A 17,848-nucleotide genomic window follows, 5' to 3' on the forward strand; every position below is an offset into this window, starting at 1 on the left:
CGGCCGGCCCTGGAGGGCTCCCTCGGCGCCCGGGGAGCAGCGCATGACTGTAGCCAACCTTCCATCTGTATCCTGCGTGAAAAGAGAGGCCAGTGTAGGAGAGTTCCAGTAAGTTCCAGCTTCTCCTGCAGCTGCAGAGACTGCAGCCTTTCCCAGCAGTGGGTCTGTCCCGCAGGTGCATTTTCATCGATGCTCTTTAAGAGACCGAGTTTTCAAAACCCGAATGAGACCAGACTGGGGAGTCCCTCGGTGTGCAATGTGACCACAAATCCGGCATGATATCACATTAGGTCTCGTACGAGGCAGGCGTGTGAACCCCTTCCGAGGTGGGGACAAACCTGCCGTGTCCCGGCACGCACCGCAGGCGTCAGGGGATGCACGTCCTTGGCGGCTGCAAGAGGTCCTGGTCCCCCCGCACGGCCGGAGTGTTCAGCACCATCTTCGTGACTTGGCGGCATAAATCCCACGGACGCCGGAGACGAGCCGGGTTTATAACATACATGGCTGCTTTTGAAAGCCCCCTCTGCCGCGTTGCTCGTTGGTCTTGGAATCATCAGCTGGCCGCGGCCAAACAGCTGAAGACGCACCTGAGCAATTTTACTACGTCAGTATTTCCACTGATGCCAAGCAAATGTTAGCACGATCGGTCCTTGCAATTATAATTGCCGAGGTGGGAGTGATCCAGACACAGGGGGAAATCTTCTCATATTTTGCCCGCCGTGACAGTTCATTAAACCGCTTTAAAATAGCTTTGGTGGTTTGGGTTTTTTTGTTTTGGTTTTTTGGGGTTTTTTAAGTGTATATGTGCAGAGACGAAGAGCGGGGGTGTGGCAGCCACCGGGCTCTTTTAGGCGCTGGCTTTCAACAGGAGAGGAAAAAAGCTAATCCTTAAATCTGTCAGTTATTTGACAAGAAATTACAAACATCTTGGATACGCAGTTACTGAAAATGTCAAACACATAATATACAAGCCAGGTGGAAGAACCAACTCATTGTTCAAGATCTGCCTTTTCTCTGAGGTCAATCCTCATTTAAAGTTTGCATTCAAAATATATCGATTTCTGTGTGATACACGCAGAAAGAACAATTCCGAGGCACCTGTTTTACTATAGCTTTGAGTCTGCACAGTATTTAGGGTCCAGAATGATGTCTTGTGAAAGGTAAGGACAAGGATATCATCTGAATAGTCACACATCAATTCGTTGAACATTTTTAATTAGGATTCTTGACAACCCTAATACTTCACTCTAGATATTTACCAAAGGCAACCTTTCCTGTCTGTCTTTGTGAAGGTGTTCGATTAAAATGGAAGGGCTCATACAAGCAAAAACAGTGGTCGTGATCGAATCCAACTATTCCAAACAGCCGTCACTATTCAGAGTAAAACAGGAAATAGCCAGTAAAGGAAAACTGAACACTAAACCCGAGCCAGAAATACAGTAGCGCTGCTTGTTTTCAATTCCCTTCACAAAGCCTTTACTACACTCCCTTTTGCCTTTTTCAAATCCAAAATGGTGGGATGTTTCATTTTCTATGTATTTGATCTCATTGAGAGAAGCTGCGATGTCCCTCTGTAACCCCGGTAGTCTAGCAACATGGAGCAAGCCTAACGGCGCGTTACTTTATCAGTTCTGCTTGCCGGGCTAAATTAAAATGATGGTGAAAAAGCCCATTGCTCCAGCCACTGAAGGGACTGGTAGGGAGACGGTCCATTAAACCCAGATCAGGAGCTATTTATAGAACTAAGCGACTACTCGTTAATGTCGCCAGCGGCTACCAATGAAATCTCTAACAGACACAGGGCTAAACATTCGTGCTCCGATTCTTTTCCAGTCCAAACTTCCAGGTAACAAAACGTTTAGAGAATGAACTTCTACTCGAGCAGGTGGGGAAAGAGGTTTAAATATTCCTTTGCTTTGAAAAAAGGTTCGTTTCCCACACGAAATAATTTCCCACCCCTCCAAAAAAGAGGTAGATGGGGAAAATGGGAAATAATTTCTATGCATAAGGGGCATGAGCTAAATTGAATGATTCTCCTCACCAGAAAATGAAGAACTGACTGTTAGTCTCCGAAAGCAAAGGCACTACTGAGAAATCTGGAGCAGGGAGACAGCTTGTTATCTGCAAATGAATCTCTTGCTATAACGTTGCGATCTGATTGTGCATTTGTTTCCCTTCTGCATTTCATGTGCCTGCGCGCTGACTGGCTGCCAGCGCTATCTTACCAGCACAGCAAGCTGACGAATTGCTCTTTAATAAGGCTCTCGTTAATCTTTTTTCCCCCGGAGATCCGTATTTTCTAGTCAGATAAGGTTGAAAAATTTCAGACAGTGAGAGGCGGCCAAACCCCCTCCCCGGCGGGCCCTGCTCTTCCCCCGCCCGAAGCGCCCGGCGCCCGCACCTCCCCGTGTGCGGTAGGAGGGGCAGCGGGGCCGCAGCCGTCCCTCGCCCGGCGGGCAAAATCCCGGCCAACGCAAACCCAAGGGAGGGCACAGCGGCGGGGCCGGGGGCCGCCGAGCCGAGCCCAGCCCAGCCGAGCCTAGCCGAGCCGAGCCCAGCCGAGCCGAGCCTAGCCAAGCCGAGCCCAGCCCAGCCGCCGTGCTGCCCGCAGGGGGCGCCCGAGGCACCACTGGGTCTCGGGGTGTTCACCCATGTGTTGGGGTGTTGGGGTGTCGGACGGGGAGGCAAGGGGGCACTTACCGCATATCTTCAGCCCGATCTTCCTGGTGCACCCGTGAGCCACGCCGCACCACGAGTCATAAGCTGGAAAAGAGGGCAGAGTCGTTCCCCTGGGGCGGCAGGGCTGCTCGGCCGCCGCGCTGCCCCCCCGGACCTCCCGCACGGCCCCATAGCAGGGAGGAACGGCTGATTCCCGAGCCCGGTGGCGCCGGGCAGCTGAGGCTCGGGTATCAGCGAGGTGACATGCTGGCTCGCCCAGAGGAGAGGGAAAGGCAGCCGGGACTCGAACATCTCATCATTTACTGGCGGGGCTCCAGGGAAGTGGCAGCTTAAAATAAAGTGGCGTGAAATGGGGTCACAAAAGAGTTCAGGAATTAATTGGGTGAAAAATAGTATTTGACTAGATGATCGGACTTGCATGACTGAGCCCCGGACGGACTGACGGGCCGCCGACTGCCGCACTAGGACGGCACCAGCGGTGGGGACAGGTTCCTTCCCAGCCCCGGGAGCCGCGGCCCAGACACGCCCCGGTCGGCCCCACCTGAGCCCGGGCGAAGCGGGGAGCGGGGCCCGGGTAGAGGGGGCAGCAGCCGCGGCCCAGGATACAGCCGAGACCCTCTGGCCCTCGCCCGGGGCAGCCGCAGGTCCGGCAGCGCGGGGGGCACTGACCGGGGTTGCGGCGTGAGGGGAGAAGGTGTCAGAGGGGCCGGGACAGGGACGGCTCACCCGGGCAGGCAGGGCAGCGGCTCGATCCCTGGAAGGAGGAGCGGGGGAAGAGCCGCGGCGCTCCCGGCCGGGCAGAGGAGCCCTCTCGGCAGGGGTGCCGCCCGTGCCCGGGGGCGGGGAGCCCCAGGCGGGCAGGGCGGGGAGCTGCTGCCAGCGGTTATCTTGGTTTGACCCGTGTTGCTAGTTAATTCGATTTCTGCGTGTGACACCTCAGTCGAAGGCAGCAGTGCCTGTCACCCGTTCATGGAACAAGACCTAGTGTTGCCTCTCGCCCCCTCCCCCGTTTTTCCAGTTTCAGAATAATGACAATAATGACTCCGATGCTCGTGCCTCGTAGCTCTTTCAGGGTAAAAGCTATTCCCCGCTCTGCTGTCCCTGACAACCTTTCATTTCTTACTGTTGCCCGCTCTTTGTCTCTGATGCTTTATAGCATCGAGTCTCTTTTTTTTTTTTTTTTGGTAGGCGACGGCCTGAATTGCCTGGCAGGGCTATAAACTGATTCTCTATCCACCTGCAGCAGCCTTTGCTTCCCACTCACACCTCAATAACTCTAGGCGAATTCAGAGCAATTAGGAATACAACGCTTTGAAAAGCTGCAATTAGCATCCAAATTTCGCTTGATTACAGGCTTCAGCGTAGGCTGAAAGGAAGCTGCAGCATTAGCATTTATAAAATGTAGGGGGGAGACACTCGCTTTAAGGCACTGGTGTAACGTCGCCCTTTAATGGATTCATTTGCTCCACACCTCTTACAACATCCCGAATTTTTTGCCATCTGGAAGGTCAGTTTATTGTCTAAATCTCTCAAATGCGGCTGTGGCTGTAAGATAAAGACAGCGCCGGCCTCTAAGGTGGGCTTTTCCTTACAGCGTTTTATTCGCCACTGAATAACCTCTCCCATTCCCAGTAGGAAGATGGTTTCTTTGTATAGAGCACTTTCCACACCTTGCTTAACGGCGCGGAACAGGGCTTCAAAGATACAACATTTCGTTTCGACGCTGGTCTTTCTGAGCCTAAGTGGAGAAAGCCTCTAAAACACTTTAAACGAGGAAAATATTAAAACCTACTTGTAGGTCGTAAATTAGGTGAGGTGGGGTCCGGAGCATCATTGGAGGACGAGGGAGCGGAGGAAGCCATCCCTTCAGAAAAGCTCCGGAGCCCGGGTTTCCTCGATATTCCTCTGAGGGGTGGGCAGCAAGGAATTTGCTGGAAGGAAGAAAAGGCGGGTTTAGCAGTCTGGTCTCCTGGAGCACCACACCGGAGTCCCGTCCAGACGCCGGCGGGCGGCAGCCGTGCAGGTCCCGGGGCGGCGGCAGGACGGGCCGGGGCCGACCGCACCGGGAAAACGCCTCGACAGGCTGAAGAGCAAAATCGTCCCTTCGCTGGATGCCAGGGCGCTACCCCCCGCGCCTGAATGACGGATGTAGCAGGGCATGAAGTCTATCGCAATTATATCGGTGGCCACTGAGCTGGGCAATTATATGGCTCGCGTCAAGTGGAGACCAATGTGCAAAGCGGGCTTCGAAAGCACAGCCCAAATGACCTACAATCCCAAACTGAGCCCACTTCTCTGCGTTACCAAACACACGCCAGGCTAAGCATTCAGGAAAGACTGACAGATAAACCCCCGCCATCGCAAAGGTGCGTTTTGCCCAGGTCCAGTGACAGGCGCCACACACATGTGTATTTGCACACACGTTTCTGCAAATCGGGGCCAGTACGTGCTCCAGTTCTAAACAGCGCTCTCCCATGCCTGCGCTCTCTTCAGCGGCACAAATGGCAGGAGAGGCATGTCTGTCTGGGGAAAGGAAGGTGCTGGACCAGCCCTCTCTCCTCGCCAGATGTTCATCTCTTTCCAGGCGGACACAGCGCTCCGATAACCAATACAGGGTCGCTGATCGAAAATTGCTGGGTCAGTGCCCATCTCGTCTCTTTGTCCCCACGGCTACCTGCGATTTATTTTCTTCCCCTTGTGCAGAAAATGAAGGTCGCGGTAACGAAGGAACGTTTTCTTTGTTAGCAGCTTTTTTCAAATCGGTGGCTACCGATTCATTTACACCCGCGCGTAAACACACCTGATCAATGATTTCAATGGAAAAGAGGTATCTAATTTCTTTAAGACGAAAAAGAAAAAAGCCATAAAGCAGAAGAGATTTTCTAGACAATGCCTGGAAGTGAAGTAACAGGTTAACACGATGTCTAAGGGGCTAGCTATATCAAAATACCCGTTATTCCTTAATAGGTACGACAACGACCCAAACCGATTTTAGGGGGGAAAAAATGCTCCAGATCCTGAAAGAGGTTCCCGAAGGCTTGAAAAAATAGGATGATGTTTAGAGGACACTTACCGAGGGGGTGAGCGGACACTCTTGCTGCCGTAGTCCAGGAAGGCAGGGCGACTCTAGCCTGGGAGCGACCCGCCGCTTATAAACTCTGCCAGAAACGACGTCGGAATACCAATCGCGCCGCGGAATTTAATGCGAGATGACCTTTTTTTTTCCAGAAGTGCTCGGATTTGCTTTTCTGAAAGCGTGAATCGCCGGTTGATCTGCTTCGACGCAGGCATGAGTCACAGGGCTGCCGCCACCCCCTCCGCGCCGCTCCGCACGGGGGCTGGGGACCGCTGGGGCGGGGACGGGCAGCCCCCGGCCCCGCCGGCTGCCTCTGGTCCGCTTCACCCCGGGGCGGCTGCGCTGACTCCCGCGGCGGGTTGGGCTGCCCAGCCGCAACAGGGGCAGCACCCCGGGCAGGGGGTTCTGCCTCCCGAGTCCCTCGCTGAGCCCCCCGCGCGGAAGGAGCCAGAGGCTTTTTCTAGGCAGCACTGGCTTGCCCCGAGGTCGCCGGCGGTGCTAACAGGCGGCGGAGCACCGCACACACCGGCGCACCGCTGAGGCGACGGGGCCGAACTCCCGCCCCGACAGTACCCGCGGCCCCGGCACTCCCCCGCGCACGGTGCGGGCCACGAACGAGCCAGGCGGGGTCCGTGTGAACTGTAGCTTAGCAACACCCCCCGCCTCCCCTCCGCCGTGCCGAGGGTCTGATGTGTCCCGCTGGCTCACCCCGCGGTTCCCGAGGCCGGCTCGGTCCGCTCCCCGCCAGAGGGTGGCAGAGGCACGGGCACCGCCGCAGGGGAACACCTGGATTCCTGTAACTTGCCCTGAGTGTTGCCACTAAATTACGATTTTATACCAGACATCCCTTTGCTAAAACGAGAAACACTAAGACAACAAGTTTTCTGTACCCCCGACAACCTCAGATCTGTGTCACTCCATCCCACAACCCAAACATGCTTCACCAACATTTTGCGGTGGTGACCGCGGAGCTATACTTCAGCATGCCGCGGTAGCTACGCAGATGTCTAAACCAAACCCTTCTCAAAAAGATGTCACGTCAGGGGCTGGGAGGAATCTGCAATGAGATGGGAGGAGGGGAAACAGCCCATGGAACCACAGAATTCCAACCCGTGAGGGGGGTGCTGGGCAGCGCAAAGAGCAGCACGGACGTGTCCTTCCTGAAGGACTCAAGCGAAAAGCAAAAAATTACTAGCCCGGTTTTGGAAGGAAATCAGCCAGCTGACAGGATTAAGTAGTCAAGACCATTGCTTTGTCGAGCACACTTGCTGTCCAGGAACCGGACGTGTAACAAAAACACCGAGTGTACAAAGACTAACTTTTAAACATAGCTTCACAGGTATTAGTGGTCCTAGCTAACACGACCTTTTCCCATCTATTCGGGCTATCATTTTAAAGGTGATTTCAAGCAATCGGGCAAAACATTTGCTCAGTGCCCAACGTGAGAAATAATAATACAACTCTTACCAACTGTCTTTATAAACGTAAACAAACAGTCATAGGAAATCGTGGCAGGATTGCAGTGCAAAGAGTCAATAAGAGATCACGCAAAGAACTCCTAAGCCGTCAGTCACTGCGAGGCGCGACCCGGTCGGGTCTTTGCCCGGCAGGCAGACAGCCTATGCTCTTACTCCTTCCCCTCTGGCTTTCCAGAAGAGCGTGTGTCTGGAGCAAACAGACTTGGTTTACCATAAATATTTACATCCTCGTAGAATCTGAGGCTCGCCAAGGGAAGGAGCCAGACAATGAAGGCCAGAGAGCTTTCCGTGGTACGCTGGAAATACGACTCGTTCCGGCCCCCTGAGCTGCCCGGCAGCACCTCCCACCCCTGCGCGGCCCGCTCAGCACCGCGGACAGCGCCCGGCCCCGCGGGGGGAGCGGCACGGCCGGGGCGCGGGGAACAGCCCCGCACGGCCCCGGGCGGGTGCGCAGCCCCCTCGCTCCCTCCCGTCCGGGTAGGAACGTGCCGAGAGCGAAGCCCCCGAGCCCGGCCCCGCTCCCGCCCCGCGGCCCCTCTGGGTGTCGCTGTGTCTCAAGGCCAGACGCCGCAGCGAGCCCTGCGCGGAGCCCGCCCGCCGCCGCTGCGGCTGCTCCAGCCCGGGCTGGCCGAGCTCCCTTCGCCCCGGCAGCGCCGGCCTCAAGGGGAAAGCAGCCAGCCCTGGGGCTCCGCGGGTCCCTGCCTCGCTCATCCACAGCGTGGCTGTACAGGACGCGTGGAAACGCTTGGTAACTCTCGTTTACAACGGACCTCTTTGAAAATCCGACCTAAACTCGAACCACTCCAGCTCAAAAGGCTTCATTCAGAACTCATTCAGAACTCGCCACATCAGCTGAAACCTTTGAAACACCCTTGCTAGACGCCCAGACAAGGCTGCTCTGAGAGGTATCGGTTTCAATGAGAGAACTGAAAGCCTTCCCCTCCAGCTGTGCTACCTGAGCTTTCTGCTCAACCACTCTCTATTTTCTCTTTCCCTGTGACAGTCCCTTCCCAGAGGCTCAAGTGCACTCTAGGCACAGGTTACAGAGAATCTTTTCGCAGGCTGGAGACCCCAGAAGACTTGGCTTTTGCTTGTAACCCAGATGTTTACTGCAGATGTGAAATACACAGGAAAAAACACTGACGCACAGTTATCAGCAAGGCAGTAGCATGCAGATCTATAGTTCCCTTAGCTGAAGCTTGTAAGCAGCACATCAGTTAGAACTCACCTAAAAAAGCCAGACCTTGAGGTATCTCTTGAGTTCACCTCTATCTACAAACTGGACATGATAAAATATGAATCATGAGTACTCTGGGTGGCCATAGGAATGAAAGTGATGCAATAAATATCTTTAGCAACTAAGACCAGCCAATGATTATGCAGTGTTTGTAACTGTGTACAGTCACAACTTTCTGTAAAGCAGAAAACTTTGTTTATTTTTTGTATATACCCTGTCCTTTTCAAATGACTTTGAAAAGTCATCGTGTTCAGAGCTGCATAGAGTATTTTAGGAGACATGAGTTTCTACTGCCTACATGGTAAGGAGTTCACAATGTAACTACATGCCAATGGAAAAGCAAATAGAGAAAACTGCAATGTGCCAATTGTTTCTTCATATTCTGAACTATAGTCACGTTATGTATGCATTTATTAGCAGACAGGGCAGTAAATTTGCCTTCTGGTGACTATTATGATTGTGGGGCTTCCCTCTATGAGTGTTCTCTCTCTGTTGCCTTTTAATTGCCATTTTGCATGGACTGTGAATATTTTAGCAGGCTGGGATTAAGCAAGCTCTTTCTTTAAAAGTGTGTACAATAGTGTGTACACCAAACATCTGTGATGTTCCTGAACTTATGGGTTTGTATTTTTGTCTTTGTAGCCTGTGATATTTTTTTTTTTAGTAACACAGTTATAGTAATTTGTAACTCAGTTACAGAATGACAAAATATATTTATTGCATCAGATATCCTACCATTTCCAGTATGCAACTATGTCTCATTTACCTGAGTCTTTGATAGAATGGAATAATTAATGATATATTTTCTTAACTCTTGACAAAGAAAAATTGGAAAACTGTTCAAAACTAACTGTTTCAGAACTTTTTTGGCTATCACTTTTAGTGCTGAAAAATACAGTATAAATTACTGCATATTTATAAGAGAAAAAATTGAACATGCCAAGAAAATAACAAATTAATGTTTTAGTTAATTGCCGTAGTCCAGAAAATTCTACTAATGAAAATTTGGTGAAGACTATGGATTTACACTCCTATACAACAGATAACTTTTGCTGTTTTCTGTTACTTGACAAAAAAATTTATTGAAGATGAATGATATGTTTGCTTTGGGTTTTGTGATCAGTCAGTAACTGATGTACCCAACTGTCCCATATTTAAGGATCATGTACATCACTCGAATTTCAAAGACAGCTCAAGATGAACTGCCAGCCAGAGCACTCAGCACTGCTGTGATGAAGGGCATTTAGAAAAGTCTAATATGAAGCACATTGTTTTACATACTTTGCGGGCTTCTCGTTTCAGGATGTCCCCCTTCCTGATCCACGCTGGCACGCCTTGCTGTCCATTTTGATCTGCTTCATCGGGAAAACATCCCAAAGAACAACCCACATCCTGAAACAATAGCAGCAGCAACTCTCAATACCCCCAGGCAAACACGGAAAGAAGCAAAGAATCCCCTTACTTCCAAACTGTAACAAAATAAAACCTTATTTATCTAGATGGATAAAACAAAATTGCTTGAGTTGGGGAACTGTGACAGTAGCATGAAAAAGTAACAAAAATGACAGTACATCCAGTAAGTCTATTCTCTACCCGTTTTTAGGACGTTGTAACTTCTACCCTGTGTTTGAAAGAAAATTTATTTCCTGCCTCCCCCAGTAACCCTGTAGAGCCAAGACACATTATACCTGGATATATTTCCCCTTGTGATATGTTATTATATATTGTTACGTGTCTCACTGAATTATATCTTTTTATCCCATAGGAGGGCATCACTTTACAACAAGACCATTCAGCAGTTTCAATAACATTCCTGCAGGAGATCATGCAGTTTAGCTCTCCAGTCTCAGAACAAAACTGCAGAGCTAGACTCTAGGATTTTTTAATACATGATTTGTTTACATTAAACATATTTCATAAATAATCCTTAGGAAACAAGAAGCATGAGGTTTTCTACCATTCTTTAAAAAACACTTCTCAAGTCATAACTCAAACTCAGGTACAGGCTTTCAAAGTCTAAAAGTTTTTGGGATCACTATGTTATGAGCTTAACTAGGTTTCCTTTCTTTCTTTCCTTTGTTTGTTTGTTTTTGTTTTGGGGTTTTTTGGTTGTTGTTGTTGGGTTTGTTTGGTTTGGTTTTTTCCCTTCCTTCTTCTGTGGTGGATAAGTCAGGTTTTGCCTCAGTTTGTTAGTTCATCCTGAAAATAGTCTTCAGTACTAGTGAAATAGTAGACTTTCTGCAGCACCATACTTGAAAACCTTCACTCTCATTGTTTCTTTTTTAGGTACAATATTATAGAAATTGAAGTAAAAAGCTTTTCCAAAAACGAAGGTTAAATGCACCTGATTGAAATAAAAGTGGTTTAAACAAAAAACCAATACCTAAATTTTTTTAACAAGGTGCAAACAAAGCACAGAAACATGAACAGGATGGTATGAACAGCTACAAAGTTGGACAACTGTCCATGGTACTCTGGAAAGTTAAGATATGAATTTGTCCACCAGAGAAAACAGATGGGCAGGTAAGAAAAAAATTCCTTCTCTTCATTAGACTGTGCAGTTCATATTCCCTAATCCGAGTGGATTCTCTCACAATAAACAGATTCCTATTTTGAGGTAATGGAGGAGTGTATAAGCTTTAAGCAAAGCTGTCAGCTGTTACAGATGTTTCAGTATGAGTATGGAAGATTATGAGAGCATTGAGGGGCATTTTTAAGGGAAAAATCACTTCTCCCAGATCAAAAGATAGGTGATTTAAACAGAAGACATGTCCCAGGCAGGAAAAATGAGACGAGAATTGTCATGTTACGGACACATATTCCAATACATTTATGTAATAAATTCCTGTCCTCTACTTTGGCCCTTCAAAACTTCCCTGCAAGCACACATTTACCTAATGCTCTTGACTCATCTTGCTGCCACCTGAAGAAGACCACCACAGGAAAAAGCAGAGCTGCTGTCCTCTGGGGCAGCATTAGCAACTCAGCACTAGCAAAGAGACAGAACTCAGCCATGCTATTTGTAACAGTTTAGCCACAACTAAGTTTTTTAAAGTTAGTACACATAAAATAAGAACAGCATTGCTTTGAACAGTGAATCAAGCATAATCTCTCCCTTCATAATCTTAAAGGGATACTTAATGTCTGCAAGAGTTTAAAGGAACTGTCTGGGAGGAGGTTCAAGAGAGTTCAGAGGATAGTGCCCTGGTTTCCAGCTCTGTTCTCTCCAGGACAGGTAACAGCGCTACTTGCACTTCTCTCCAACTACAGTAAGAGAAGACCAACTTGGGGCTTGATTCCTAAGCATTCTTCTACCAGTCATCTTTTTTCTTCAGAGATTATCAATCTCTTTAAACAGATGTCTAAACTCCACTGAAAGTAACATGAGCTAACAAAAATACTGAAAGATTTGACAGATATCCACACTCAAACTATTAATGCCGTACAGAAAAGCTTAGAGATGTAATTCCACTGGCCTCTTCCTTCACAGAAAATTCTGTTCAAGGGTTTTAGGGATCTGAAGACTGCTAAAACAAACAGCACATAGCTTTTCTAGGATATTAAAGAGTGCAGAATTTCCATCTCCAGTATCTGAAATGTTAGATCTGGTTGGAGTATTCCTGTAAATTAGCACACAATGTCTTCAGATATTAACATAACTATTGTTTGCTACAGGCAGGCTATATAAAATGCTGGAACAGACTGCAGTCTGCAAGACTGGTATGACTGCATTTTGGTTGTTGGTTTTTAACATGCTAAAAAAATCCCTGTATTGATTTGTAAGTGAATAGACTTCCTCAAGACACATACAGCATGAAATCTTGGTGGGTGAAAGATAACTGCTCAGAGTTTTAAGAAATTCTTGTTCAAGTAAAGGCATTACAGATTGATCTGCTACTTTAAAATGTTTTTGTTTTTTTTTACAACAGTCAGTTTAAAATGCATATTTTAAAAAAAAGAAGCCACAAAAGAAGCCATCTGAAACCCCAAAATTACCCTTTTCTTTCCCTTTGCATTAATTCTCTGTGGAAGAACAAGAATATGTTGGTAATGACAGAGACTCCAGGAATGACCTTAGATACCACTGAGATACAGATACATCGTACCTTGTACCAAGACGAACTGGAGAACTGCAAAGGCACCACTGCAACACAGGAACGTCTCTTCCAGTAACGTAATTTATCTCAAAACCTGTGATTTCATGTTCTTTATGCTGCTTGGGTTAAAAAAAGAAACAGACACTGCAAAGCTAAGTCCTATTAAGAGTCACAAGTGTTTGATAAGCATCTTGTCTGTCATATTTATCCAAACAGGTCTGCATCAGGAATTACTCTAAGGAAAATAACACAACACAGAGGTAGCACTGCAGCTAAAGGCAGTAAGAAATAAGAAACCCATGGAAGTTCTTTTACATAGGCACATCTATCTAAGCATGAGAATATTAACCTATTATTTCTCCAAGGCTTATAAACTTTATAAAACAACATTTAGACACATCATTGGTAAACAGAAGTTTTTCTTACACTAAGGTAAAAAGAAGATGTACTCTTAAAATCATGGTATGAAATAGTTACTATGTAGTCTTAATACCAGGCCTTAGAACTTCTGTAGTTAAAAGCAATACTAAACTTTAATGTACTCATGTGTTTAATAAAATATGTTTATTGTACATTTTCTTCTGCCTACCCCAGAACAGCATGTTAGCTATGTTTTGGTTTCATTAGTTGACTTTACTGAATGTGCTTACACTCAGTCCAATTCCCCCTCCTCATATAACTGCAGATTCTCTCATATAACTACAGTAAAATTCTTACCATTTAAAACCCTCCAAACCTGTAAATACAGTACGACTCAGGTACAAGCCTTACCTGCAGCAGCATGGCTTAATCCAAGTATTTTCTTATCACCTTAAAACAAGAGAATTGTCAAGTTAGATGCATACCTTTTGGCATGCCAGCCAATGCATATCCAAACTTCCAAAAATATTTTAACTTACTGTCTATTTCTTTCAGCATTATAACACGGTTCACTCAGTCCTCCCCATGTGGACACCAACTGATTTGAGGTAATACATATGGCAGACATCCGACGTGGATGTCTGCATTAAAAATGGCAAAGGTATTAATACAAAATGTAAACCATCTTGAGTTTATATATCTGATCTATTCTTGAGATACTCTACTAAGTGGGAATTTGACTCTCAAGAGCATTAAATCTTTAAAATGAATCAGTTTAAAGTTTTAATGCCAGTCCAGAAAAATCAGCATATTTATAAAGGAGGAAGAATTACTCCCAGACTATGATTTTCCCCTGTCATTATTTAAAGCATGCATATGAATTCACTTAGTTGTTCAGCAAATTGTTTTCTTTCAGAAAAATTTTCGAATACAAAACCCAAGCAATGGGAGGCAAATGATATGGGCACTAAAATGAATATTAGTAGTTCAGGACTCATACTTCAAAGAAGTTGATAATTTTCACTCCTTTCAATTTAAGTGAGAAGGGAGATGCTCCACTTTTCTTTGAAAAACATCCAGTTTACTTATCTTTTATCTGTATCTAGAAAATAAACTTTTGTCCTTTCTACAGCCTAGCTGTGGCCAGAGAAACAGCTGAATATCTGTGGTAAATTTACTCAAGAGTCTCAATCCTATAATCTCTTTATGCAGACCAGACTCATCAGGTGTGCAAATTCAAACCTCCCCAGATGGGTATGAATATTTCACACCACAGTGACAGCTACCATCACTATTCATGACATCTCAGTCTATAACTTTTATAAATGTTAACAATAAATTAATATTAAATTGGTGCAAGTCACAATCTTATCAGTTATGGAGATTTTCTGATCAATTTTACAACTGGGACTTATTCAACAGTGCTATATGGTTTATCTCCCAATCTGAACAAGAGACTGTCATAGAAGTTATACACTGCTACCAAGATCTCAGATAAGGTTGCTCAGTTGAAGTATTCTCAAGAACCTATTTCATTAATGTTGAGGCTATAAAAATCACAATCATTTTTAGCAAGAAGTGTTTTTATTTTAAGGCAGCATTTCTGACACTCAGAACTACATCATTGTTTTGCAGATCAGGGAGTTTCATATAATCATGATGGTTTTCTCCTGTACAAGTGGTGCAAAGGAACCTATCAGATCTAATACTTCTAAAATACTATGTTTTGCTCGACTGATGAACTGTATCACCATTTCCAGGTAACTTGTTGCTACAGTGGGAAAATACTTCATCAATTACTTCAGCATACATCAAGTTTGTATGTGTTATCAAGTTCCAAACAAGGTATAATTTTGCACGTGTAAGTTTGAAAATGTTGCAAGGATTAAAAAAATTCTAAGACCTAATATTAATGTTAGTAAAGACTACTGAAATTTATAAGAAAAATTATGATTAAACAGTATACTTCAACAGTATACATTATAGATTGTTGGAGAATCAAAATCATCAATGAAACACCATACTATCTCCACACTAATTGTCCTCAGAATCTTCAGAATTTTCTTAATTTTCTTCATCATTACTATTTGATCAGCTAGCACTTTTTGTGTTGCTATTGCTGCTTTTATCACTCATTTCTTTACCATCTTCACTCTCCCCACTACTGAGTTTCTGCGCTGTTTCTGTAATAAAAACACACACAGCTCAACACAGCTCTAAAATCAGCACAGCTGGTCACCAGAAAATAACTTTTTTATGGGAGAGTGCTCTGATGAATTAAGCCACTGGGGCTTCTTTGTTATTCCTGTTTCCTGTAGCTACACAGTGACAAGAGAAGGGAAGATTCCCCCTCTCTACCCCCTGGCCCAGGTACCTTTATATCCTAAATTGATAGAGGACTAGGACATCTTGATCACAAACAAGTGGTGTAAGCTTGAGTTAACTTATAAGAGAAGAAAATGTGCATCTAAACCAGGTTTGGGAGTATTCAAAGATGGCTTAAGCCGATATTTGTAATTTGTTCCTTCTCATATTACAGAATTCAAAGGGACTTCCTCAGGTTGACATCAGACTAATACCCATTTCATAATAAGCACGGCTTACGCTTTGGCACAATTCAATTGCCATGATCACAGGTAACATCTCAGAGCACCGTCAGAGTCATTTTCTGAATATATCTGGAGCAGTTTAAAAACTGATTTCCTTTACTAATTTTCACATGTTCTCTGCTGGAAATTTCCTGCCCAAGTACTAAAAGAGTTTTCTTGAGCATTCCTCTTCCACTTCAGTGCAGGGTGAGCCAGACTATTTTAAGGTCTTTATTGATGCCTTGGGCTAGGCTAGGTGATATTATATTGAGACAGTTGATATGACCTCACATGGTCCATTGTTCTGAGTTTACAAGACTGTTTCTACATTTGTAAGATTTCCCACTCTTTTCTTCCACCCTTAATATAACTGTAAAGTGAATACTTGCAACTGAACATTAACAGCTAGAGAATGTTTACTTTGACATTATAGACCAAGGCAGGCTACTTAAAACTCATAGAAAAACTACATAGAAAATTCAGAGGTAATAGAAATATGTTCTCAATTACAGGCTTTTAAAATATGAAGTCAGGTTCTTGTTGGTACAATAATTGTCAGTGTTTCTATATAAAAGGCAAGAACATCTCTACAATATATATTGTAGTTGAGATTCTCAGGCTTACTCACCAACATACTTTTTCCAAGAAGTGGAAAAAACTGCTTGGCCTCAATATTTTCTGGTTCATGGATCAGAACTGCAAGCTGACATATACTACAAACATGTATGATGACAAAAAAAGCAGAAAAAAACACCCAGAGATAAGTAATGTTCATGAAAATACAATCATACCAGTGAAAAATCTTACATATACATAGATCAGAAATAGGTATTCATAGCCTGAAGAATATCAGGCTTACTGGTACAACTCATGCTCTTGGGTAGATTTTTCAAGTAATGACATCAATGAAAAGACAAATTACATTTAAGAGCAATAAGACCAAAAAGATCTTACATAATGATCATATTTATGATACAACTATCACATAAATTAAGAGTAACAGATGCCGAAAATTCAGACACCAAGTTAAACCTGAAAGAACCCCAAAATAGTAAAACACAGAAAACCTTTAATATTATTTCGCATACCGCATGCACACATGCACCATGAGATGAGCAAACTCAATCAAATTCAAAAATCTCACACAGAAGAATAATTTTGAGGTAAAACCTGTGTTAACTAAATTCCTCAAGATTATGTTAGACAGTGGCCGTGTAATTGTAATTTTTCCCAAGATAGTAAAAAATTCACTGTTCAAAGTGCCAGTATTTTGGGTTTTGCCATCCTATCTCCCCTTATCCATCTTCCTTCTCTACTGCATTTTCCAAAAAACAAACAAACAAACAATTGCAGGAGTTGAAACAAAGGTTCTTTTCCCCACTCTGAAAAAACAGTGCATGCAGGAGCTTGTGGCCAACTAATAAACAGCGAGCCAGGAGAAATCAGCTGAGGTCACTTGGAGACAACAGCATCAGAGATCAATGAACACAGTAGTAAAGGCAATTAAACAATTAACTGACAGCAATCAGGCAGGAAAGAAACAATTGTAACCCAAAAAACCACGTCTGAAGCTTCCAAAGTTGTGCTGCTTGGCGAACATGGCAAAATATAGAAATATATTTATATATCAGGAGAATATATGCTGTGAAATCATAGGAATAATGCAGCATGAGTATTTTGCATGATAAGCCAAAATCACATGTAAATTTAGGTCTAGGAATGAAAGGCTGTCGAATTGGGTAAATATTGCTGCTGACAAATCTGGACAGGAACTAAGAAGTATTCATGGCAGAACTGGAGCCCCACCTTACCTGAATCCATAATTCTCAGTCATGTTGTTATTATTTTAATAAAGGAAAAATTACCTCTCTCAACAATTCTATTGGTGCCATAAGTTCTCCCTCTTCATTTTCACTTTTCTCATTGCTACTTTCTTCACCATCTGAAATTCATTCCAGTGATTCATCACTATTTTGATTTTCAGTAGCATTGGGTCAATTTCAACACCAAGTTCATTACTGACTGCTTTCCTAAAGTTCCTAGATTCTTTTTCATCTGAAGTTAAAAATTAGAATAATCTATTAATGACAATAGCAAACAATAGCACTTGCAGGGCATTTTCACTCTAACTCCCAAACATTTATTCATGAATGGTGCTCACTGATAAAGTCTTCTTGTATGCAGCTAAAAATATTTTCTATTTAATGATTACATAGTTTATGAACTTTCAAGATAGTAATATTATACCTGACGAAATATTTAATAAACTCTTACTTCAAGCATGCAATGGCACTGAGATGGTATCTCCCACTTGCACAAACTCAAAAAGCTAG

General features: G+C 44.8%; 1 protein-coding gene across 1 annotated transcript in view; it reads right to left on the reverse strand.

Annotated features, from left to right (window-relative positions):
• The window catches only part of GAD1 (glutamate decarboxylase 1), a 34,211-nt gene extending 27,968 nt beyond the window's left edge, over positions 1-6,243 (reverse strand). The window contains exons 1-3 of the mRNA XM_050340322.1: positions 5,753-6,243; positions 4,472-4,610; positions 2,701-2,763 (exon numbers count right to left, since the gene is read on the reverse strand). Of these exons, the coding sequence (XP_050196279.1) occupies positions 2,701-2,763; positions 4,472-4,541 (133 nt within the window). The 5' untranslated portion in view covers positions 4,542-4,610; positions 5,753-6,243. The remainder of the gene's footprint in view (positions 1-2,700; positions 2,764-4,471; positions 4,611-5,752) is intronic.
• Positions 6,244-17,848: the final 11,605 nt, after the last annotated feature.

Source organism: Myiozetetes cayanensis, unplaced genomic scaffold, assembly GCF_022539395.1.
Source record: "Myiozetetes cayanensis isolate MyiCay16 unplaced genomic scaffold, myiCay2020 scf9, whole genome shotgun sequence".
In the NCBI taxonomy this organism is placed as follows: domain Eukaryota; kingdom Metazoa; phylum Chordata; class Aves; order Passeriformes; family Tyrannidae; genus Myiozetetes; species Myiozetetes cayanensis.